At 38.3% G+C, this 25,293-nt stretch overlaps 1 protein-coding gene across 4 annotated transcripts in view; it reads left to right on the top strand.

Moving 5' to 3' along the window:
- The first annotated feature begins 705 nt into the window (after positions 1–705).
- MGARP (mitochondria localized glutamic acid rich protein) overlaps positions 706–25,293 on the top strand; it is a 45,646-nt gene continuing 21,058 nt past the window's right edge. The window contains exons 1-4 of one of the 4 annotated variants that reach the window (XM_005284353.5): positions 706–1,053; positions 3,173–3,276; positions 4,481–4,586; positions 9,814–10,044. In XM_005284353.5, the coding sequence (XP_005284410.3) occupies positions 969–1,053; positions 3,173–3,276; positions 4,481–4,586; positions 9,814–10,044 (526 nt within the window). In that variant the 5' untranslated portion in view covers positions 706–968. Of the gene's footprint in view, positions 1,054–1,137; positions 1,312–1,595; positions 1,707–3,172; positions 3,277–4,480; positions 4,587–9,813; positions 10,045–25,293 lie in introns of those variants that run through there. The other 3 variants (XM_065596400.1, XM_065596401.1, XM_065596402.1) reach the window with 3 other exon arrangements.

Below are 25,293 nucleotides of genomic sequence, written 5' to 3'. Positions count from 1 at the left end.
GTGATAGAAATAAATTTGACTTCTGCTGAAGGTGTGGAGTTCTCAAACATAATAAAAGTTTGACTATGCGGGTTGAGAATTGGCAGCATGGGGCCCAGCTTGAAGTTCTGCTGTGACAATATTTAGCTCAAGGATAGCCAATCTGGACGGACAGATGCTTTTGAATGGACCATGAAATATTTTTATTTATTTGTTATTTTTCTGAGTCTGAACCTTGACTATACCTTGACCAAGAAATTTAGGCCTTGACAAAAAATAATTGATTACCTTTGATTTAGCTGATGGAACATACATAGTAGTGGCCTAAATAGCAATCACAGGGTGGGAAACTTTCAAACAGTATGTTTTGTTTCTCTAGCACTAACTGTAGCAGAGGATTAAAATACACTGAGATACAAAACTGGAAAGACAGCAAAACCCTTCTTCACGATGAGAGAACCTATGATCTTCAAGAATCTTGCATTCCTGGCTTTTAAATCAGCTAGACCTGACTAGCAAAATCCTTCATCGCAAACGTGAGAGATCATCCCTTGTGTGCCGAAGGATTTGTGTGTGCGCATTACGCAGATTACAACTTTTTTTTAACCTCTCCTTTAATCACCCCAGCCCTTTAGTTATGTAAATGACTCCCAATGGGAGAGCTCCCAATTCCTCGGGGCCTGGTCTGTCTGCATTGTACGTGGCTCGTGACTCAGCCTTCTTGGGGTCATTTCACGGACAGCAGAGGGGAGGGAAAGGACCTGAGGTCCGAGTCAGAAGGAAGGGATGCTGGGCCCTGGTTGGAGAGGTGCGGCCTGGCCCCGGGAGGAGGAGAGTGGGCCGAGTCTGCCCTCTCTCTCCCCTCCCACCTGCTCCCTCCCACTCACACGGAATCGCTGCCTCCTTCCCTCGCTCGATCCCGCAGCTTCGCTCGGCAGCCGGGTGAGCTCTGCCCAGTCGCTCCGTGCAGCCGCCGCAGCGCAGCCACCATGTACGTCTGCAGGGCTGCCTGGCAGGCGCTAGCCGCTCGCTTGGCCAGCGTGTCCTCCACTGCCACCCTGCTCAGAAAGCATGGTAAGAGCGACAGGCAGCCGGGGAGCCGAGCGCGTGGGGACGGGGCACGGACGGGCTGAGCTGCAGGGCAGGCGGGAGTAGAGGTCAGACAGCAGCGATTCATGGTCACGGCTCCGTTAGGTCACCTGCAGCCCCCGGCTGGGCGAGGGGGTGGAATCGCGCTGGTGAAGGGCGCCCTGCGCGTGCCTGTTGTTGAAATGCCCTGGGAGAGGAGAAGTGAAGGTCACAGGTGGGGAATGGAGCCCAGCCCAGCCGCGGGTAAGTTACAGCTCAGCCTGGCCATCCCCCTGCCAGGTCCTGCAGAGGAGGAATGCCAGGCAGAGGCAGGAACGAAACAACCGGCTCCAGGTGGTTTGACATATCTAGGTGTCGCCCGTCTCTCTCTGTACCGTTGCTATTTGCCGGACCAAGAAGTGTCGTTCAATCTTGAGCTACCGGATCCCTCTGCGCTGATTTTTATTGCTATGTCGTGCTGAACACTGGGGGTGGGCTCTTTTTTGCTGAAGAGGAAAAGGGGGGGGGCACGAGTCTATAAAAATGCCAGCTGAGCATTGTGAGCGTGTTGTGCAATTGAAGCCAGACGTCCTCAGTCTGCGCCCTACAGGGATCCTGCACGTAACCAGCTGACACAAATACAGGAGATCGCAAACAAGGTCCAACGATTTTGTGAATAATTTGGAGCTCTGAATGTGGCTGGGTTGGGCTAACGAACGAGAACGGAGTTTTCATGCGGTTCAGCACCAAAAGCTGCTGCCTTCAGTCACTGTTGATCCATTTCATTTGTTGTTCCTGAAAATTTAGATGCATTGCAATAAGCTGTGTGTTTATCTGAGTGTATGTACTTACTCTGTTAGGTTATAGTTGGGCCTTGTAACCTTATCTTTCCCCCATATATTTTTCTAAAGTCCATGTAATGTTATCTTAGAAGAACAAAACTTGTTTTAATTTTTAAAGGTAATGATTAATACACTGCAGCAACCGCTGCAACAGTGCTTCATCAATATTTATGCAAAGTAAGAATATCCATCGGGTTCCTGCACCAAGAGAAGAGTCAGATTAGCATGTGATGAGACAAATGCTGCTAGACGTAATCTGGCACATGACGGTAATAGTTTATTATAGAATGAGGCTATTGAGTCTTCTTACAGCCACTGGTGTGTATACAGCTGCAGAAACGACTGAACAATATACATATATTTTAAATTGCAATATATCCTATGAATATATGATTAAATTGCTGCGGGCTGGAGTCCTTTTTGCCTCCCTAAATACCCTAGTTACAACTCTGATGACAGAACTGCTTTATATTTAATGAAAGATCATTCAGGAACATAACACTTAGTATAAATTATTAATTTGGGGTGCAGTTACAGAGTGCAGTTAAAATCTTCATTAGGTCACAGTAGTATGTATGTTTTTTTCTAAGCTCTATTTGACATTTAAACTGATGTGCAATAGAATTCCTTGGCAGTGCCTATTGGATCTACATCTGGGTGAGCATCAAACCAACAGAATCAGACAAAAACAAACCTAGTCAACAACGCTACTGTGCCCCAAAACAAAATAAATTTCAACCCTACTGATAATGTGGTGTAATACCCCACCCTTTCTTAACCCTTCCCAAATGCCTAAGAGACAGGGCCTTGTAGGATGTCCCAGACCAGGACTCCTTGGAGTGACCTCCAAGTTTGAGCTATTGGGACCAGGAATATGTAAATCTAAAGCCAAGGACTCCTCCCAGAGAATGCCCAGCCAGTAATCCTTCCTCTTTAAAGTGACAGGGCTAAGTGCCTCTGTTGATCACAACTATGGCAGAATCACACAGGGACAGAGTCATTCTCACACATAGGTATATCCCATTTAGGGCTTTATAGATTAAATTAATAGACAGCCAGTGCACATCATGGACCACACGTGTAATGTTCTCATGGTGAGATACTCCACTTACCAAGTGCGGCGCTACATTTAGTTAAATAAGCACTTGCTTAATTTTCTTTGTTTTTATCAGATGACTTTGTTTCAACTTTCTACAGATTATCACTCTGCATCTCAGGTTAGATGATATTTTCTGTTATTTTATTAGCACTTTATTTTAACGTTATTTTAATGTTTTATACAGCACCTCTTCGCCAGATGTCATCTGGCAGTGTCCCTGGCTCTTCTGGGGAGAACCTGATTTACTATCTGTTTGCTGGTGTGGCGTGCACTGCTGGTGGATATTATGTAAGTGCCTCATGTTTTAGGAGTATATGAAAGACGCAGTTAACATCAGTGGCATGTGGGGGAGATGTAGCATGATCATGTAATCAAACATGGACTTAAAATATGGAAACACTGCTCCTTGGTGAATCAAGCTCCTCTTCTCTTCCCATACTAGGGAAACGAGATGATGGGTTCTGGATAATTATATTTCAAGTTGGCGGAGGGAAGGGAGGGAAATCCCTTATTCCAAAGTAAAGCTGAATTTCAATGTTGGAGATTCTTGAAGTGGGAATTTCACACCAAATGATGCTGTTCTACTTTGGCAGTGAGATAATGTAAAAGAGGCGTACAGAAATAGAGAGACCAAGCTTTTTCCTCTTTCTGTGTTCTTGGCTAATAAGAAAACAGGTATAAAGATTACAGGCATGTCTGAACAAACCATGCTTGGGCCCAGTTCAAGACCCATTCTCCTTTGAATAGATTGCTCCTTGCGAACATATTTTTTGAAGCACAGATGTCAGACTATAACACTCCCGTCTTCTAAATATTTCAGTTCTGTGAATGTGTAGCATTTTCATGATGGAGTGATGCATTTTTTATTCCCCCTTTTCCAAAGTCAGTCTCCTCCCTCCTCCTAAGTCTTTCCCACTTTTTTTCTTCCACTTCTTCTTGCTAAATCCTTCATTTCTCAGTTTCTTCCACCACTAATTGCTGCCTCCAAAAATAACACCTTCTAGTGGATGAATGAAATCTATCACTCAATGAGTATTCAAAAATATACTCATTTTATTATTTTCATTAGGCTTAATTTTCTACTTCAAGCATTTGGTTTGTAACGATTTCTACTGCTGATTGACAAGTATTTTTTATTAAATGAAGACTATTGGGTCAATTTTGACCCCCACATTTAGGGTTTATAAAGCATAAAGATTAACAGAAATATTTCCTTGTTTTTAAATATTCACCTCCAATTCCTAAACAATGCAGTGTTGTGTGAATGTGAGGCTAACTAATTTGTTTCCACGTTGCAAGAGGAGAGAGAGGCAAAATTTAAAACTAAAAGTTTGTATGATTAAAATTTAAAGTAGATTTAATTTTTTTTTTTAACCAATCTAAGGTGACCTTTCAACATAGGGAAGAACACTTCGTTAACATAGGATTTTTTTTTTAACTCTTTATTAGTAGAGCTGTGGAAATAAGTGCAGGTATGTAATTTTATTTTCAGGCCTACAGAACAATCACGTCAGACAAAAAGAGGTACAACGAACGTATTCATGCTATTCAGCAGAGTAATACAGCTGAGTGGAAACCAAAACCCTGGCCACCCCAGCGTAAGTTGTGGTGTTTTTGTTTTGTTTTAGTTTTTACCACGTTTCTTTCAGCACACAAAAATTCTACAAGAAATGGAGTTTATTTCTAGACTAGACAGTCAGACCTTTACCATACTCTGTCTCTTCCACAGTCCGAAGCTTTTACTTGCTTTATCAGTTTAAATCATTCTGCTGCCGTTTAAATTGCAGAGAAAAAAAACGTAATGAGAAGACACTGAATCCTGTAGGTACCCAATTAGAAGAAATCCATTTGAAAGGAAATGGTTAATAGACGAACCAGTAATAGGAGATTGGGTGACAGAACTTGATGACTGAAAGCTTAATTAAACTTGACTAAATGAATAACGCTGTCAAAACCAGTTCTGTCCTTTTGTTTGTTTGTGAAGCGAAATTATATCTTTGTCCTGGTCAACAGTTTGGCTCCAGGCCATGCATCAGTGAACACAATTGCTGTACAGTCCAATCTTAGCAGGCTGGGGAGAGGGACATTTGTTTAAGTTTTCAAAATACCGGGTATAAAACCCATTTCTTCCTCTTGCCTTCCCGCCTCCCAAGCATTAGTTTAACGTTAAGATTAACTGACATAATTTAAATTTACAGCCAATTAAATGAACTAGAAGATTACAGAGTTCTGTTAGGTTGAGCAGAGACATCATTAGCTCAAATACTCATGATGGAATCTTCTTTAACATTATTATTGTACAGAAGTTTACAGTCTTTTTTTAATTAATCAGTTAGTCTAATATAGATGGAAAACTATGTTTTTCCCCTGGTGTGTACTTTGCCCATATTTATATGTGCTGTTTCAGATATTGGTCTATTTGTATGTGCCAGAGTTCACACAATGTGTATGGCAACCTAACACTACTAACATAAAAAAAAAAGATGGTGGGGAAGGAAATTAGGCTAAAAGTGACCTGAGGGTTTTAAATGCATTAAATGCAGTTCCATTATGAAAAGTAACTGTAAAATGGCATTGTAGGGATCCATATATATATTGCTTCAATTGCCAAATCAAATGGGCTCAGTTCACAAATCAAGAGATGGCACTTAGCTGGTATATGTGATTTTTAGGGCTAAAGTTTGCTGAATATGACTGAATACATACAGGGAGCAGATTTCTGGAATAAGAAAGCATCATCTTTAAAGTCCCATTTCAGAACAGAGGCATACTTGAAACTGATTGCTTCTGTAAAGGTTGATTCCCCTCTTAAATTGTACTGGATTGCTATTACTTTTGCGAGGGAAAGTTATATCATACTTCCTTCACTAGTTCTAAAGTTTAAGATTAAAGGATTTTAACACTCCTCTTATAAATAATAAAATATGTATATTTCTTTCCTATTCTTAAATAGCTGGAAATTGTAAGTTTTTAAATTTCCTCTTTGGGTGTTAGGACTCGTTAGTTTAAATACAAAAAGCAAACAAACACTGACTGGCTCTTCCCAAAATGTAAGTCTTTATTTGATAAATGTGTGAGAATTTAAAATACTTCTGTGATGAGACCAAAAAAGATGTTGCCTTTTCCTGACACTTGCCTATGCAGTACAATATTGGGATGGTCTTAAAGTGATCCTATCCTGAAGAGCCTGATATATGTAGAGAGGGGTAGACAAGTCTACCAGTGGCAAGTAGAACTTCATAAGGTAGTTAATTGGATTCTTTCTCTGAGATTTGATCTTACAAGGTGCTGAGGTTTGTGGCCCTAATCCAGCAGAGCATGCGTGTGCTTAATTTTCAGCTTGAGTGTGATCCCACTGAAGTGAATGGGCCCACTTGCATGCTTAAAGTTAAGCATGTATTTATGTGTTTTGTTGGATTGGGGTCAGAGTACTTTATACCATGTAGAATCAAGCCTTTATTTTGTAACGATCTTCAAGATCTTTTCCCACAGCTTTATATCTGAACTGTGTAATACCTAATATCTTTCATCTCCTGGATGTATTTCACAAAGATCTGATGAAGCAGTAAAGCGACCACCAATGGAGGATGCTCAGATACCTTCTTTTCTATTTTTTGTCAGTTCACCACTGTCCACCAGCCCTCCAGTGCTCTTCTTTAATGACCATGCCTGTTAATAAATTAACTTACACTCTGAAACCTCTCTCCAACCTCCTTCCCAGGATCAGACTCCTGACTCTAAATGTCAGCCTTGGGGTTTTCACGTTTAATTCAACATTTGAATAGCTGTAACCTCAATTTATAATACAAATCCACCATTGAATCAGCTCTCGCATTTCTACCCTTTCTGTAGCTTTTAAAATTCTTCCTCCCCTTCCGTCCTCCTCCTCCCCAACCCCCCCCCCCAAATTCTCCTCCCACATTCCCTAAACTGGCTTCTGTTCCCTTCTATCTTAGAATCCCCTAGATTAACATTTTTCATTTTCTCAAAAGCACAAATGTCTTTGCTCCCTCTTATTTTTTTCTTCTATGTGTAGTCCTAATTCTGTATTTAGCATGTGTCTCATCATAGAGCAGTGCTACATGGCTTCCCGTCCCTACCTCCACAGAATCAGTGCCCACAACTTCTCCACCCCGACCTCCTTTGAGTGCAGTTAGTCATCATACTTATTTTTCACAGTGTTTGTTGTGGAAATAACTAATTAGAGAACTGGTGAACCTGCCACTCAGAAGAACATAAAATTTAATCCTTTAAAGCTAGATGATGCTACAGGTAGTGACTTATTTGAGAAATTTCTGATTTTTTTTTTGGATGTTGAGGAACAGTACTAAACAGTGGATAGAGATAAACACATCCCAGTACACTCTCTTAACATGATACAAATAATAGTTATATTTACTTACTATTATTAATGTAACACAGAGGAGGCAACCATTTGGCTAGAAGGACTGGAATTTACAACCAGGGAATAGATGGTTAGGTTAGAGGGAGAATTTCCTTCACTTTCTACCAGTCATTTGTCTTTCCTTTCCTTAAATTAAGCAATGTCATTTTCTCTGTTAAATGTTTTTTCCCAAAAATACTTAATTCTCAGAAGGCACACAGCCCTCCCAAAATAATTTATACAAAAGAACTACAGCATACAGCAAATAGAAGTGGTCAAAAAAGGGAGAAATATCAAATGCTTTTTTCAAGTTCATTTTTAATTTGGTTATTTGAAAACTTCAGAAATTGCAACCACCTCTAATAGCAAACCTTTTAAACTCCTATTGATCTATAAACCAGACTTTAACAAACACAGAATGTAATAGTGGATTTTAAAGTCTCTGGGAGGAGCATGAAGAGAAATAGTGGTGGAAAACCTTAGGGAATTATCTTATTGTAAAATGAATGTTTGCCGCAATGGAGTACACTTCATTTTTTATCCTTTGAGTGCATGTATTTGCTTATGTGTCCTCCTTTCTTGTTCTATTGTGTCCCCCTCTTCAAACTTGTTTCTGATCTGCTTTTTAGTGGTAATTTTTTCTTAATTTAACTTTTAATTGTAAAAGCTGATTCAGCCTTTCTAATCATTACTCTACTTTTACACTTTCCAGAATAAAATACAAGGGAAATCTGTCTTTCCAAACCTGAGGATGTAAAATACAAACAAAGGGATAATCCTTCACCATTGCATACCTCGCAGCCTACCTTGGGATGACTTTATGCCTTCTACTGTAAAACTTCACACTTGTGAGACTTAAAAAATACTAGCTTTACATTTACAAGGCCAAACCATATTGAGCTACTGAATATATCCTGTAGAAGGCAACTTTGAGATTTTTAAGGAGCTGGCTGTTTTGAATGAATGCACTTGTATATTTGACTGTCCAATAAAGTGTATTGAATGTTGAGCTTGCCTGTTACTCTGGTCTTTGTGTGATAAAGCTTAGTTTGTTGGAAAGATACTAAGGGACACAGTCAGGTAACTTGATCCTATTTAGTGTGAAGGGTTTTTTTTTGTTTTATTTTTAACCAATGGAATCCGATTTTGTTTGAGTTTAAACCCAAACAATGCAGCCCTGTGCTAGTGCATGAGAACCAGGGAGTGAAACTGACTGGTCAGTTTAATGCCCCCCTCCCCATCTATTCGCATTCTCCTAACTGAGTGAAATGCAAAAAGTAAGTAAATGGCATATGGCCCTCCCTTTTAATCCAAAGTACTAACATTTTTAAAAACAGGATTATTTTTTTAGCCTGACAATGTCTCTTTAAGCTTTTCTATTTTCTTTCTCTGCCTGCCTGCAACTGTTATACAACTCTTTCCAGTTCCGTTCTTCACCTGGTGAATTTGGTGTGAGGGTTAACTAACAATGAACACATGGCACACTGTTTAAATTTGCCAACTTGTGTGATGTTTGTGTGGTTTTTATGTGTGTGTGTGTGTGTTCTTTGCATGCCCTCTTGCCTTGCACTGTATTCATTTTAATTATTTTTTTAATCCCACTTGAGTCTGAACTAGTTCATTCTGATGAGACAACACGGAGTTTCACTGCTGCTGAACAATTTTATACACAGAGATGCAGGCAAACCTAAAAGAGAGAGAGCTCAGGTTTGCAAACAAGAAAATCATCAGTCGTAAATGGCTACATGAATCTCCAGTTTACAAACTGTTTCTCTATTTTATACACCTAGTTTTTTAATAAGTGTCTTCTGTTGTTTTTTTTTTTTTGTTTCTGTCCCATATATAGAGAGAGTGGGCTTTACTTTCCTTAATTATTTATGAATGCCATTACTCTTGAACTGCAACTCTGACATGGTGCTAAACTGCATAAGAGCTTCTAAGCAGGACAGTTAATGTGTTGTATTCCATGTTTAGATAACTTCACCAGTGGGTACAGCTGGAATGTGGACTCTGATCCTACTTCCAAAGAAGTCAATATCTGTTTTGCTATTGAGTCCTTCAATGAGAACCAGTTTGGACCCATAAATCTTACATCCCTCTGGCATGGTTTCTGACACACTTTGTGTGTGCGTACTCATTCTATTATTTTCTTTGTTGTCAACCACTTGCTTTAAGCCATATTTTCCTTTCCATTATAGTGACATAGTAGTAAAGCTAAGCTAATGATTGAGAATATGGCTTAATGACATTTTAAACATTATCTGATGCAGGGACTAACTTTGAGTTCCTTGACTTTTATATGGAAAATCTCAACCACAAAATGAACAAATTTTTTTCATTGTAAGTTTAAATAAGATGGTGAAAGCAATTGGTGAACTTGTTTTCCTGTTGCATGCATACACTTTACACTTGCTTTATTGTATTAACTAAATCCTTAAAAGGTGATGAACTGGAGATAGCTGAAGTCACTGAAGCAAGCGAGCAGGCCACAGAGGCACTTACAGAAGAGGCTGAAGCACTAACTGCTGATGAATCTACAGAACAGAATGAGAGGTCTATGGTATCTACAGAAGCTGAAGTGGAAAAAGAATCGCCAGTTGCAGATGCATCCTCTGCTGTGGAAGCAGCACAGCAGGAAGCCACTGCTAGTTTGGAGGCTGCCCAAGTGCAAGGTTAATTCATTATTATTTTTTTAAAAACAAAAGCAAAGAAAAAAAATCTTTTACTACAGGGAGTTCTACACTGTTTGCAACAAATAGTGCACTATTCCTAGTGGAATTAACCTGCAGTGAAAACTAATTCCATCATCTGTTTGACAAATCACGAGCTTTAAGTTAATTGTACTCTCAAGAAGTCGTACTGCAGTAATCTTTTTTCCTAAAAGCATAGCATCTCTGGCACCAAAGTTGGTGCTTAAGACCATGAGAATGAATGGTCCTTACTACTTCTACATTCCATGTCTCTTCCACATGTTTTTAAAGTAACACTGGCAAATAGCGTGATGGGAATATACGTGTTAGTGCCCCCTCATAAGAAATTTTTACAGATCCAGACTAACATGTCTACCCCTCTGATACTTAACTGTCAGTTTGATGAACATATTGTACAGTGCAGTAAAAAAAAAATCAGAATTAGGTATTTAATACGGCTTTGCTACAGATGGCAAAAAAAGGTTTGTTGGAGGCTGTTTGTCTAGTTATGTCTCAGGTCTTCTGAAGCTTTTCCCTGTTTGAGACATAAGTGAAAAACTACTAACACGTTTTTTTTCTTTATCATAAAAGCAATATAAAAGCAAACCTACAAGTACGTTGTTGAAATGCAATTTTTTTAAAATGAGACTTTTATTTAAAGACTACACAAATAATCTAAATTGATTTTAGCAACAAATCTTGTGACTGGGCTGGAAATATAGAGCATCCATTCATCCTGTTCTTCCAGAAAGGAACAGCTAATATCAGTAGGGAGACATAAAGGAATCATGATTTCATGGTGGATAGGAAAGTAACAGCCACTTAAATCCAAGGTCTTTTGTAAAAAACAGACATATGCACTTGATCTGCTGTGCAGTGTCTTAGTTCCTGTCTTGAAGGGAAGAATTTTTTTTTTTTAAAGTCTTTAGTGTGAATGTAACGTGGAAGAAAAATACATCGATACAGCTTTCAATATGATTTTAATGTAGTTTAGGAATTTCTTGGGTGGATAGGAGACATGAGTATTAATGTACTGTTCCTGGAACTTACCTTGTACTGTGAGTATGCATGATACCTCTTCAGCCAAACGAGCTAGCATCAGCCTTATGGAATACATTAAAGCAGATTTTAGAGGTTTTATTAAAATGACTGCCATGTTGTCAATTGTGGTGATTTGAAATGGACTTTTAGTAATGACTATGAAAAACCCTCCATAAATTAGGTGTATTGGCTAAGTCTTGCATTCACAATACTGAAGTGACTAGTATAACACCAGAGCTACCTTCAGCCTTGCTATAAGCAGACAACTTCATTTGACCTCGTAAGTTGCATCTGCTTACCCACTTTGGCTCATAGAGCATTTTTTACTGGCAAACAAAATGCTGAATTTGTGTGTGTCAACTGCCTATTACTAAATAAACCAGGGGAGGTACATTTTGCACAGGATTTCTAATTGCAGACTTCTATAAAATCTCTGGATCTGCTTGGATTTTTCTTTCATGTTTAAAAAGAGTTTCTACAGACAACTGTTTGCAAAGCAATCAGTTATGAAATATATGTATAGAGTAATAAATGTAGTTTAAAACAAAAAAGCAGTCTATTACTCATTCATATTCAATTCAGTGGGGTAGTCAAGCTCTCAAAATAATTGTGTATTGTTAGATATTACCTGTGTCACTGGTGGCTTGTCTAAGTTTTTTTTCTCATCTGATGAATATGTCTGCAATGATTTTTACATTCTGCATATGAAATAGCAAGTTAAGGAAATTATAAAGCAGAATTAAAGAATAGCAGAGAATCTTTGAAAATCTCCATTGCTATACAATCCTAGCAGACAGCTATTCTAATTCCATGGGAAATACAGTCCAACCTATAATAATGCAGGCAGATTAGAGCTCCAGATACACAGGGATCAGCAAAATATTTGCACAGCTCTTCTTAGAAGTTGTATAACTTTTTTCTCCCTTTTAGCCAATGTCCTGTCCTGTTGCAGAAAAATTACAGAACTTCTCTTAAGACTCTTCTGCTGTTTCCTTTATCTGGATGCAGTTCATACATTTTCCTGTTTTACCTACCTATGTATAGCTGTAGACATCTTAAATCCTGTGTAATTGCCACTGTATTATAGATGTGGAAGCTAAGATCCAGGTACTTATCTGGGAGGCATTGTTCTCTAATGAATGTGGTTTGAGACTGGAATTTGATGGTCTAATTGTGGACATAGTAATTTTGGGTTCCTCATGGTGTGTTATGAGACCTACTTAAACATTTAAGTACTATGTAAGTGCAAATTATTATTGAAATTGATCAGAAGTTGATAGTATTCTTGACTTGCAGCCCTATCTTTTTCAAGAGTCTAAAGCGGAACAGTACCAATGCCAACCCTGCCTTCCAAATGTTTGATTAAGAGGGACTCTGAGATTTTGTTTAATTTTGAAAAAATGTAATGTTTTTGCAAGGTTTTCAGAACTTGGGGTGTGAAATTGCATGAACCAATCAAACAAACAAACAACAACAAAAAGCCTTTCACCATTTTCAGTCAGCTCTCTGCTAAACTCTAATTACAGAATATTACATAGCAGAAGGTTTAGCTCACCACCATGTACTTACACTCCCCATGAATAGTGTCATGTTCTCATAGAAGGGTATATCTTGTCCAGTGTAGCAACTGCCTGTCCCCTCTTGAATCTGATACATTTTGATCTTTACCTTTACTATAATTTGGCACTGAATGCACCTCTAGAGACCAGTTTTACCTGCATACTGTTAGATAATGCCAAACTCCACTGGTCACTATGTAGAGTCTCAGCCAATATAGCTGAACTATATACTGGATCACAAGCATATTCAGTGGTTAAATATTAGTTTCTTCTTTGAGTACATAACTTGAAATTGTATGAAAACTGCAATTCCCTCTTTCCTGGCAGAAAATACAGAAAGCACTGATTCCTTATTTGAAATGATACAAGGAGAAGGTATTCTAACTCATGTTAATAGCTGTCAATTTCAAACAGATCTCTGATCAAGGACTGGATAATGACGTTATTTTTCAAGCAACTTACCTTCCGTAAACAGTTTGCATTTTTTAACATTAATTTTTCTTTTGCTTTATCAAACAAGTTCTGGTAACACCATCCTCTGCAGTGTTTAATGTAGCCTCCTTATTTAAAAACAAACAACTTAGGTCTTGACAAGCTTTTGCGGAGTCAGATATAGCAATATTTTCCTTTCAAATGTTTAGGTGTCTTCTACTGATAATGAAAAGGCAGACTTACTAAAATACTTGCATTTGTAAAAATTATTTGTAAGAAGTACCCTTTTCAAAGCTTGTGTTTGGTAGCTTGACATGCCTCCTGCATAGTGTTGCAAGTATTTTTTCTAGGAGGTTAAATACAAACAAACTTTCACTACTTACCATGGGATAAATCAAGTTCTTCGGCCATATAATTGGAAATATAAAGAATCCAGCTGGTGAACATCCATATTTTATTCCAGGATGTAAAAAGGGATATTTAAGGGGCTAGATTCAACTGATTAGGATAATTACTATTTTACCAAGTAAATCAAAGCTAACTTTCCACACCCCCAATGTAACCCTTCACTGGTACCTGTGATACATGGAGATTGGACAGACAGTCTATATATTTAACAAGATAACTCTGAAATATATTGCCTCTAATTTCACATTGCCAAGTGTTGCTTTCTCTGGCCCAGCCCTGCAACCAGTTCTGGTCACAATGAAGAGCTGATCCTGTTTCATTTAAATAAATGAGAGCAGGATGGGGGCCTTAGTTCCACTGAAGTCAAGAGGAATCTTTTGGGGTCTGGACCTAACGTTTTAAAGATGCCACGATCGCTGCCTCCATGTTACTCTTCTGAGACTGAAGGTTACTCTGAACTCCAGTTTTCTGCATAGTAATGGCTGATCATAGAAGTTGAGCAATCAAAGTGCCATATTGTTGTGTGAAACTTGTTAGTATCCGTCTATATTACAGTTCATGCATTAGGTGTTCAGAGGCCATTAAATAAGGTCCATTAGTCCTGGGGTATAGATATTAAACAATGCATGAACTGATAGGACACCATTTGTACTAAGAGTCTCATTATTTATGAGAGCATTTGGACTGCTTTTATGCAATAAATATTTACTTCCACTCTGGCATTAATAGCACAGGAGCAGAAACATGTTTTGTTAACTCAGAACAGACATTAGTTACTATGTATTTTAGGCTTCGACATACCTACTTCCTTCCCATTATTTATCTGTAGATTCAGAGTCAGATAATTAATGTCGGCACAGCTGCTTGTAGGCATACCCATTTAGCACCACTTTTATTGACAGATAGTAAAAAGCTCTTCCATATATTTAGTATGATGGTATAAAGAAAAAGTATCTACCACTCTTCATCAGTGGATCTCTAAACTTTATTTTTTTAATCAAAATCCTGATTCTTAAATAGATTGAAAATAAACATAAACTGAAAACCACATAAACAGTGTGCTGGGCTTTAGGATAAGTAGCTAACTAAAAATATACACTTGAGTATTTTCACTGTGAAACAAAACTGCAAAAAGTTGATGAATAAAAAGTGTTTTTTCTTATACTTTGTTCTTGGCTGCTGTTGCAGACCTACGTAAGAGCTCTTAACCTGACTTCCTGATCTTGCACAGAATTGTAATCCTGTGTTTCAGGCTTCTCAATTTGTTACCATAGAAATGATTGTGATATCTGTAACTAAGTATTGTTAGGACAGCTCTCAATCTGGGATCAAGTGGGAGGACAAGATTAATTTTGGACTATGGGGCAGTAAATGCTTGAGAGCATACTTCTAAAAATTGGCAAAAGTGGCAAAGGTAAACTACAAAAACGAAGTGTTTTAATCTGAATGTACCTGTTAAGATTGAGCAGTCTTGTGTTCTTCTTGAAAGGTGACTACCTTAAGAGTTTTAAATATCGTATGGGTTGTAGGCTTTGGCATATTTCAAAGTGCTTGAACTGGGTTGGGGGAGGCTTATAGGTAGTTATACTATACTCCCTCTTACTTTCATTGACTGAAAATAGGAGGAAAAATTCTAAGAATTGCTTATCATAATTATTTGTACAACATGCAAAATATTTATGAAAGCATAAATGAAGTAGATACATCCCTCTTATGTTTCCTTCCAATTTGAGTACAGTTTAATTATAACTTACTGCAAATATTGCGCAACACATCGTGTTTATACACTTCTTTTGCTCTCTATGTGCTTTGTGCTATTGAGGAATTGTAGAGCTAATGACTGCAGCAGTAAACCATTTCCACTGGAACAGGCTTTTTGCAAAATTTATGAGTTCAAAAGCAGTAAATTAGGCCAGTGGTTCTCAACCAGAGGCACGTGTACCCCATGGGGTACACAGATATTCTGGGGGTACATCAACTCATCTAGATATTTGCCTAGTTTTACAACAGGCTATATAAAAAGCACTAGGGAAGGCAGTACAAACTAAAATGGCACACAATGGCTTGTTTATACTGCTCTATATACTGTACACTGAAATGTAAGTACAATATTTATATTCCAATTGATTTATATATGGTAAAAACGAGAAAGCAAGCAATTTGTCAGTAACAGTGTGCTGTGACATTTTTGTATGTTTGTCTGATTTTGTAAGCAAGTAGTTTTTAAGTGAGGTGAAACTTGGGGTTAGGCAAGACAAATCAGACTCCTGAAAGGGGTACAGTAGTCTGGAAAAGTTGAGAGCCACTGAATTAGACAGAAAAAGTGATTTAATTTTCAATCTTGCAAACCTTTGTGTACAGACTCTCTTGTCAGTTTGGTGTTTCAAGTACTGTCCTGGCATGAAGAGGTTTAGGGAGAGTGAGTAAAATGGGTTTGGAGAGGATTAGTGTGTGAATGTGCCAGTGTTTTCCATGTTAAATGTTTCTGCACTGATTCCATTCAAAGCAACGGAGCTAGACTGCACTAGGCAGGAGGGTCACTGCTTTTTGTAATAAGGGTCAGCAAAATCTCTGTACGCAATGGCCCAAAAAACCTATCTGAGTACAATGTTTTGTATCCTTTTGTCTGGTGTGATGTCAACCCCGTGTGCATGTCCACCTTTGTTTTAATGTCGACCCTAATAATGGGAGAAGGATAAACTGGCATTTGAGAACTGCTTGAAGAATGCTAGTTGATGAAACTATTGATGTCTTTTATAGCAATTAAAAAAACCACCTCAGTCTACTCAATAGAATGATGATGTGTCTTCCTAATCAGGTGAGTGTTACCTGGGGGAAAACCCACTTGCCTGCCCTTTGGGATCTCTTCCACATTGGATGTTATGGTGAGAGGCAGAAAGGGCTCTGGACTGGGACTCAGGAGACCTAGGGTCAATTCCTGCTGTCTGATCTTGGGTGAGTTACTTCCCCTCTCTGTGCCTCTCTCTTTCCTCCCATCAAAGGTCTTGTCTAAGCAGATTATGAGCTCTTCAGGACAGGGGCTAGCATTTACTATTTGTACAGTTGCACCAAGATCTCAGTTGAGGCCTCTAGGTGTTACTGTAACACAAATAATAAAGAAAAAGACGACCAAATATTCACCTCTTCAGGGCACTCTTCTGTTTTTAAGCTATTTCTTTTTCAGGTGCCCCCTCTCGTCTCTTGCCACCTTCATACTTCGTCTGTGTTACTGCAATACACTGACCGCTGCTTACCTATTTCTTTTCACTCTTTCCCTTGTAGTTGAGCCACTGAGTAATAGTGCTTGTAGTATAACCAAGTTCCAAATCCTTGGGGGAGGACTCTAGGGAAAGCTTTTTTAAACAGAGAGCTTGTTAGAATCTGAAGTTGGGTGAATGGTGGCCCAGAACTGAACAGATTCAGAAAAGGATGATATAATCGAAAGTGAGAGGGGTCAGAGAGAAGCAATAAAAATATTAGATGTATGGGGAAAACCATATGTGCGGAAAGATTAAAAAGGCTAAAACTTTCTGGTTTAAAGAAAAGACAATAGGTAATACCATGATAGTGGTATAAAATCATGACTTGTATAGAGATGGTTGTTTGGGTGCTTCTGTTTATCTTTTCTTATAACAAGGGGCCAGGCAGTGAAATTAAAAGACAATAATTTAATGCAGATGAAATAGCTTTACAAAATGATTTAACGTGAAACTCATGGCCATGAATCATACTGAGACAAATGGCTTATAATTAATGATAAAATGATCATCTGTAGTTACATGATCTAGGTTAATGAAATTATAAAAGATATAGACCCTCCTGCCAAGACTGAGCCTGGGATAATTGTCCTATTTTAAAGAATAGAAAACAGTTTTATCCTGGATGAACCTAAACTCTGCTAATGTCTACCTTACACTGAACAGTACATGGGCTATATCTAGGGACTATATTTCACTGCAAGTTATTAGACCCTAAGGTAGTGTTTGGGGAATATTAGTGATGCTACTCTTTGGACAATGTTAAAACCAGTTCTTTTCTGCTCATTTCTAGTGGCTGTTCAAATGCAAGTTAAAATCCCATGATATTTCTTCTAAATAATTGGGGGAACATACTTGAGGCCAACATTTCTCCTTGCAGTAAATGTTATTTTCAAAACTGCATGGGAGCTACTGTAACAAGTGCACATTGGTTGCTCCTTTGGAAACAGTCACCACATTGGTATAATTCAGTGGATTCATTTGTATATCTTGAGTCTGACTGGTACTATAGAAAATAAATGTGTCTTGGTGATAGGGGAAATATGGTATAAAAACTTTTGAAAGATTTCATAAATCCTATTATTTCTTACTGACCACTTTCATATGTAAACTATGCAACATTAACTTGATTGTTAGTGCCATGTGAATTTTAGTTAATATTTTTAGATATTAAGTTGTCAGAAATTGATCAGAATAGACCACTGTGGAAAACATTTTATTAAAACAAGAATAGCTAAATGTGAGTTGGCTCTCATATTTCTATAAAACACAACAAACCTAAAACCCTGAGTTCCTAACAATGAAAACACTTCCTACTTTTACTAAATTTGTGATCACAATATGAATTTTCACCAACAACATTAAACTACACTTGTCAAATTAATAAAATCTCTTACAATGCTGTATCCTTGGGTTTTTAATTGCTCACTTGCTAACTCACAAAATTCACCAGTTTGCCATGGGTCTTCTAGTCATTCATGTGAATTAATGAGGGTTGTGTATGTGTGTAGGAGCGAATGACCTACCTTAGAGACTAATAACATGCAGGATGTTTGCTTGGAAAACCAATTTCATTGTTACACAGGGATTTAGAAATACAAACTTTTAGAAATACAAACTCCTTGCTTGTTATTTTTAAATGTACTTCTAAACTGTTGGAGTTATGATCCAGAGATACTTGTCTCTGGGGTGGAGCCTTTTCTCAAGTTTCTGTTCGGAGGGTTTATGGATGAATTATAAAAGAAAAGGCTGGCCTTCTCAGTTATAGGGTGTCATAAACAAATAGTTAAGGGTTAATGCCTCTTTTACCTGTAAAGGGTTAAGAAGTTCACCTAGCCTAGCTGACATTTGACCAAAGAAACCAATGGGGGAACAAAATGTTTCAAAAGGAAGGCGGGAAGTTCCCTTTGTCTAAGTCAGTTTTCAGTTTTAACCGGAGTGGGAAAGCTCCAAAAATCAGCCGCTTATCAAGTAGTGAGTATTTGTGAAGGGAATAAATAGGTTTATGTTTATTTTCTTTGTAACTTATCTTGGGCATTAGGGAATAATCAAATTGGGTAATTTTTGTGTAACTAAGTTTTTGCCCAGGGGAACATCCTCTGTGTTTTAAATCTGTTGTCTGAAAATCAGCTTGTATGCTATCGCCCAGAGTGTTTTCTTTTACCTTTCTTTTCTTTAATTAAAAGTCTTATTTTTAATACCCTAATTAATTTTTCCTTGTGTTAGGATCCAAGGGAATTGGATCTGGACTCACCAGGAATTGGTGGGGGAAAGGAGGGGGAATAGTTAAATTTTCCTTCTGTTAAGATCCAAGGGTTTGGATCGGTGTTCACCAGAAAATTGGTAAAAAAAGTCTCTCAAGGCTAACCAGGGCAGGGAGTTAGTACTTGGGAGTGGTGGCAGCAAAACCAGATCTAAGCTGGTAATTCAGTTTAGGGGTTCACATGCAGGTCCCCATATCTGTACTCTAAAGTCCAGAGTGAGGGTAAAACCTATAACATAGGGGCACAAACGGTCAGGAATCCCAAGTCTTCTCTATTCTGGTTTCACTTCCTCAGAACCCCTTGGACATTAATTGAGCATTGTGTTCAGGATGAGTTATGAAATTAGTCTGGTGCCAAAAGGAGGAGACTCCAAGTTTCAACTGTATCCAGCACTGGGAGGTGTTTGGAGCTAGGATTTTTTTGGGGATCCCTCTGCCTAAACTACACCTGGCATATTTTTGGCAAGAATAGTAGGATACTCTGAAAATAATTACTCCAGTGTAGATGCAGCTAGGTCACCAGAAGAATGCTTTCATCAACCTAGTTATCACACGGGGAAGTGGAATTCCTACAGAGATGGGAAAAACCCCTTCTGTCACTGGAGTCTGCATCTACACTATGGGGTTAAAGCAGCATGACTATCTTGCTGTAGCACCCATAGTGTAGACATGGCTTTACCCTTTAAAAAAAGAAAAAGTGTATTCCAAAAAAGTTGATTACCATAATATTTGCAGGTCTTTACAATTCAAAGGGTGCACTAAAGTTTTCTTAATTTTTTTTTTTTAAGGAATAGGGTGGGAAAACTTTCCCTTTTTTAATGAGCTGTGCAGTAAATTTTATTTATACTAAATTTATATGAAGCTTTCATTCATAAATAGAGACTACTCTGAGGCTTTGCCTCTTTAATATATTCAGCAAACTCATATTTCAGGCCTGAGATTAGACTGATAGATTGTTTTCTATGTTGCACTAGAATGTGATGTTTTTAGCTACAAAGTTCAACAATTGTTAACAAAATATTTTAGCTTCTGTTCTTTTCATGAGTGTTTATTATGAGAGAATATTTTTCTTTTGCATTGCTCTATGCAGCATTCACTGGATACACTGCAGGTAGATTAAATCATGAAAGACATTGCATTGCACTCCTGCTCTTGTTCACATGCATAGCTCCAGGCAGATTCCAGTTGTATTATACTGGCCAACTTGTATTATTTTAGCTTCATAAGTTCTGCAAAGACTCTTTGAAGAACTATTTGAACATGACATTTTGCATTAGAAAGAGCAGACTTCTCTTGGCTGAAAAAGTAACTGATTAAATGGAAGATGTGGTTCTGAATGAAGTAGTCAGTCTCTTTCATAGAGTTTCCTTTGCTTTTTAAATATTGCTTTATATACCTAAGTAGTGTAAATTCTTACTTTTGAAAAGATTCCTTTCCCGCTCTGTGTCCCTGGTTTATTTCTAGCTTAACATCACTTTTTGAGTTTAACAGTTAAACCTTGCTTCCTATTAAGCACGAAGAAAATTTGGGAAGAATTTACAAGTAGTAGCAGGAAGAACTTGTGATTCAGGTACAAGTCTGCATAACTGAAGTATACGAGTTCTATTCCTGAGTTATTTGCAGTCTTCTACTTCTGGCTGTTTGTGACTTCCCCCAATCTGCAAAAAACTCCCTCTCTTCTCTCGGAGGGGGAAAATGTGTGAATAAACCACACATTTTAAGGGGGGGGGATGGGAGAAGAAAATACATAATATTCATTTTGTGAATAATATATTTATTCCTCAAACATTACAACAGGCCAAATTGAAAAGCTCACACTCCTGTAAGTAAAATACAAGAACACAATAATCGAGTTAAGTTAGATAGTTAGGCCTACTGCTCTTTTGTATCTGGCCCTAGAAAGCAATACTTTTACCAACTTGTTTGCTTTTTTCAGCACCTAAACTATTACCAAGTTTCAACCAAACCAATCCCAATGTGCTATAAACATGCTGAACTGTTACTGAGCTGGCAGAACTGTTAAATGCTGAGTACTTTTTACAATATGACAATTCTGAATTCAATAGTCCTATTTTTACTTCCATAATTTTCCATCATTTTGATGCAACTAATTGTGACACAACCTCCCCTGCTACCATCTTCCATTTTAAATGCTAAGAAGGAAAGGAATTCATTATTAATTCCATAAGACAAAGTATCACCTTTTTTCCTTTTTAAATTAAGGTAATGTTGTTGTTTATAAAAGAAAGTTCAAACCTGCAAGTATTTGCCTTTTTAGTTTTTCTTATAGCATAATCAGAATTTTTTTTTGAGTTGGGGTATTTGAACAGGTACAGAGCCTCCCCTAAATACAGCTGCTGCTGTTGAATAGTTGCTGCAAGGCTTTAAACAGTGTCTTAAATTAGCATTATGGATACCTTTTAATTACAACATAGCTGTTGAAAACAGCTCACTTACAGAACTGTTGAACTCACCAATGTTCTACTCTTCTGCTTAATGTATAAAGCTTCATTAAACAGCACAGTTGACCTTGAGCACTCCTATTCTTTGTGGTCTCTCAGGGCTCGTCTAGATGTGGACACTCAGGAAAGTTATTAATTAACTAAACCAAGTCTCTAACGGTTCCCAAATCCACCAACTTCCAACAACATCATTGAGAGTTTGTTCCACATGCTTGCCGTGGCCTTCGCTGTATCCATCCGCCTTCCCTGTTACTTAATAGACAATTCTATAACTCACTGTTTTGCAGTAGGTAAAAGTCCCTTGCTGTCCTCACCACTTCCTATTTTTAACCCTGTAGAATAAAGTTTTCTTGGATAGAAATTCCAGCCTGTTTCTAATGTCAAAAAAACTTTCAAGAATATTACAATTCACGTAAATACTTCAGAGGGACAAGTTAAAAAAATGAAGGGAAAAGTGGGAAAAACCTGAGAGAGGATTTTTCACAATCCTGTTCTTGTGTGACCTTAAGCAAGTCAATTCGCCTCTCTGCCTCACGTTCCCATTGGTAAAATGACACAGGTTACTCAGGAATGAAATCTTTGCCAGTTTAAAGTATGTCTGTAACCTAAAGCATGGCTGTAAGGATGTTGTTGATATATGAGAGCTGACAATTTCCATATCTCATATTGTACTAATAAATTGAGTAAATCCTATTTCCAAACTGCTAGCCCTCGAAACTCAACCTTGACTCTAAAAGGTAGTCTGGGTTCTTTCTTTCTCACATGTCATCACCAGTAATAAAGGTTCTGCAGGTCAAATTAGGCCCTCAGTTACACCTCTACCGCCATTCTGTTGAGATCATGGCCTGAGTCCCATTGCTTTCAATAGGACTGCAGTTATGGCTGATTGAAACATTAATTCTATTGGTGCTACATAAGAGTAGAGCAGCCTGTACTGTCACAGTTTTAACTGTGCTGGTGCTCAATGCTTCTAGGAGTAAAAATGTCTTTAAATTCAGCAGATGTGATTCTTAATATATCCATGGAGTAGATCTTCAATTGATTAAGAAGGGGTATTTTTATAAATCCACCTCTCAGGGTGGAAGCAGGCTTTAGATTCATACCATGTTCAGTCCATTGGAAATAAGCTATTGGGAGCATCGCAATTCCCTTCTCCTAAGCATTCAGTCATAATCTGCCATTTCCTTTTGTTCTCATAAGCAATTTCCTCTCCACCACATAACTACATACAGAATTTTGTTTTTATAACAGAAATAGTTTCATATCCTCTGCTTTGACAGCAGTCCCAGGGCACTGATGGCACTTGCTCAGTCACGTTTTGTGTTTGCAATCATAGGTTTATAAAATTAGCTTGGAAGGACATATTTCTTCCCCAAATAGTTGTCCTTTTATACCAAGAACAGGACAGAAATTAGTCAGCATGGACAATACTACAACAAAAAAATTGTGTCTGTCTTAGTCAACAGTGCCTATAATTGCCTTTAAAAGGTATAGGAAATATCTTCATTAGATGCCAGCAGTGTGATATGTAAGCAACTAGCTTAGTTTAGGAGTTTAGTTAAATTGTGAAATACTGTAGAGGAACAGAGTAGATATCCCTTTAAAAAATTTGAGCACTCTAACTTGAGTGTTTTAAAAGCCACTGGAACCCTGCCAGACTGAGCAGCCGCGTGTAGAAGTAGGTAGGCCTTGTTTGTCGTTAGTAAACAGATACTGGGACCACACTGAGCCCTGTGGTTCCTTCAGATTACATTCTGTTCTTTAAAACACACAAGTCAATTGGGGATGAGGACAAACTCCTAGTCCAGGAATACAGTGAAACAAAGTGTGACTACAGGGGCCTAATAAGTAATGAAACTGAGATGGAAACTGCAGCTGCTGGGACTATGAGTTAGTTGCTCACTCTGAGAAAAATTGAAATATCTGGCTGTTTGGGGGAAACAGATTTCTTTGACAGCTCAGTGGAGGACTGGCCCAACTATACTGATAGCTAATGAAATACCTGATGGGAAAACAGGTGGCAATTCTATGGAGTGTAATGGAGGGCTAAAATTTTACAATCTGCTGTGTAAGCTAACAGGTCCTGTTAAACTCAAGGACAAAACATTTGCTGAGATTGTGGAAACTCCATCAAATCACCCAATCCCAAAGCCACTGGTGATTGCAGAGTGTTTCTGCTTTTATGAACTGATTCAAGAAGAAAATGAAACAATTTCTGAATCTGAGGCTGGATTAAGGAAACTAACAAAGCACTGTCAGTTTGGAAAGACTGTAAATAATTAATTAAGGGAGCTGTTAGTACTGTATGTGATGTTCAAAATGAAGAAATCCAAAAACACTAGTTGACCAAGACTAATTTGACTCTAAAACATGCTAGAAATTGCTGAAGACAGCTATCAAAGATGTCATGGAGCTGTAACAGCATCATGTGATATGGGCAACAAATAAACTGAGGGTCACACGGAAAGTACAACACAGAAAATGCTCAAAGCCTGTATTCTTTCACTGTCGGAAACAGTCTCACAATGCAAATGATTATTAGTTTAAGGACACAATCTGTAGAAACTGGAAGAAATTGGGGGTGCGGGCAGAAAATGTGCAGATTGGGGGAAAAGCATAATCACCTCCCCACAAGGGCAATATCAGAGGATTTCAAAGTCATCAGCTGGCAGATGACAATATAGAGCAGGGGTTCTCAAACTGGGGGTCAGGACCTCTCAGGGGGGTCACAAGGTTATTACATGAGGGGTCGCGAGCTGTCAGCTTCCACCCCAAACCAGGCTTTGCCTCCAGCAATTATAACGGTGTTAAGTATATAAAAAAAGTATTTTTAATGTATAAGGGGGGGTCACACTCAGAGGCTTGCTGTGTGAAAGAGGTCACCAGTACAAAAGTTAGAGAACCACTGATAGAGTCCACAGAGAATGTTACAGCATCTCTACAACAGTTGAGACAAATGAAGTGTCATTTGGATTTCATTACAAGTGGAACGAATAAGCTCCATTTTAAACCTTAACACAGGGTCTGCAGTTCCTGTAGGATTATCACAGGCTACTGGGAGGTAAAGTTGCAGAAAATCCCACTGATACTAAAAACATATACAGGGGAAATCCTTGCTTCCCTGGGTGTTATTACAGTAAAAGTAACCTTTTACTATAAAATTTATGTGCAAAACCTTTATGTTGTGAAGTGATGGGCTGCTGTATTATTAGGGTGACCAGATGTCCCGATTTTATAGGGACAGTCCCGATATTTGGGGTTTTGTCTTATATAGGCCCCTATTACCTCCCATCCCGTCCCGATTTTTCACACTTGCTGTCTGGTCACCCTATGTATTATTGATGGAGAATGGCTAAGAGAGATTCAGCTGGTCTAGAAACACCTGCATTGTCTGCAGGCTTAACAAAACCAAACTTAACTTTATAAACTCCATCCCAAAACAAAAATTTAGATGAACTTTTGGACAAGGCAGCTGATGTCTTTCAGGGTGGTATCAGAACCCTAAAACGTATGAAAGCAAAAATTTGTGCTTGAAGAAGGAGCAATTCCTAAATCTCACCAAGCTTGTCCAGTACTTTTTGCTATATAGCCAAAAGTAGAGACAGAGCATCAGCATTTACAAGATTCTGGAACTATTTCCAAGGTTCACTGGAGAGAATAGAACATCACTATAGTACCAGTAATGAAAAAGAATGTGGCTGTCCCTACTGGTAGTGATTTCAAGGTTACCACTAACCCAGTGTTGCATGAGGATCAATATCCTTTATCGCAAATAGAAGCTATATTTGCCTCATTAGCTGGTGGAAAGC

The sequence above is a fragment of the Chrysemys picta genome, chromosome 5, assembly GCF_011386835.1.
Source record: "Chrysemys picta bellii isolate R12L10 chromosome 5, ASM1138683v2, whole genome shotgun sequence".
Taxonomy (NCBI): Eukaryota; Metazoa; Chordata; order Testudines; family Emydidae; genus Chrysemys; species Chrysemys picta.
This window is presented reverse-complemented; position numbering and strand designations above follow the sequence as displayed.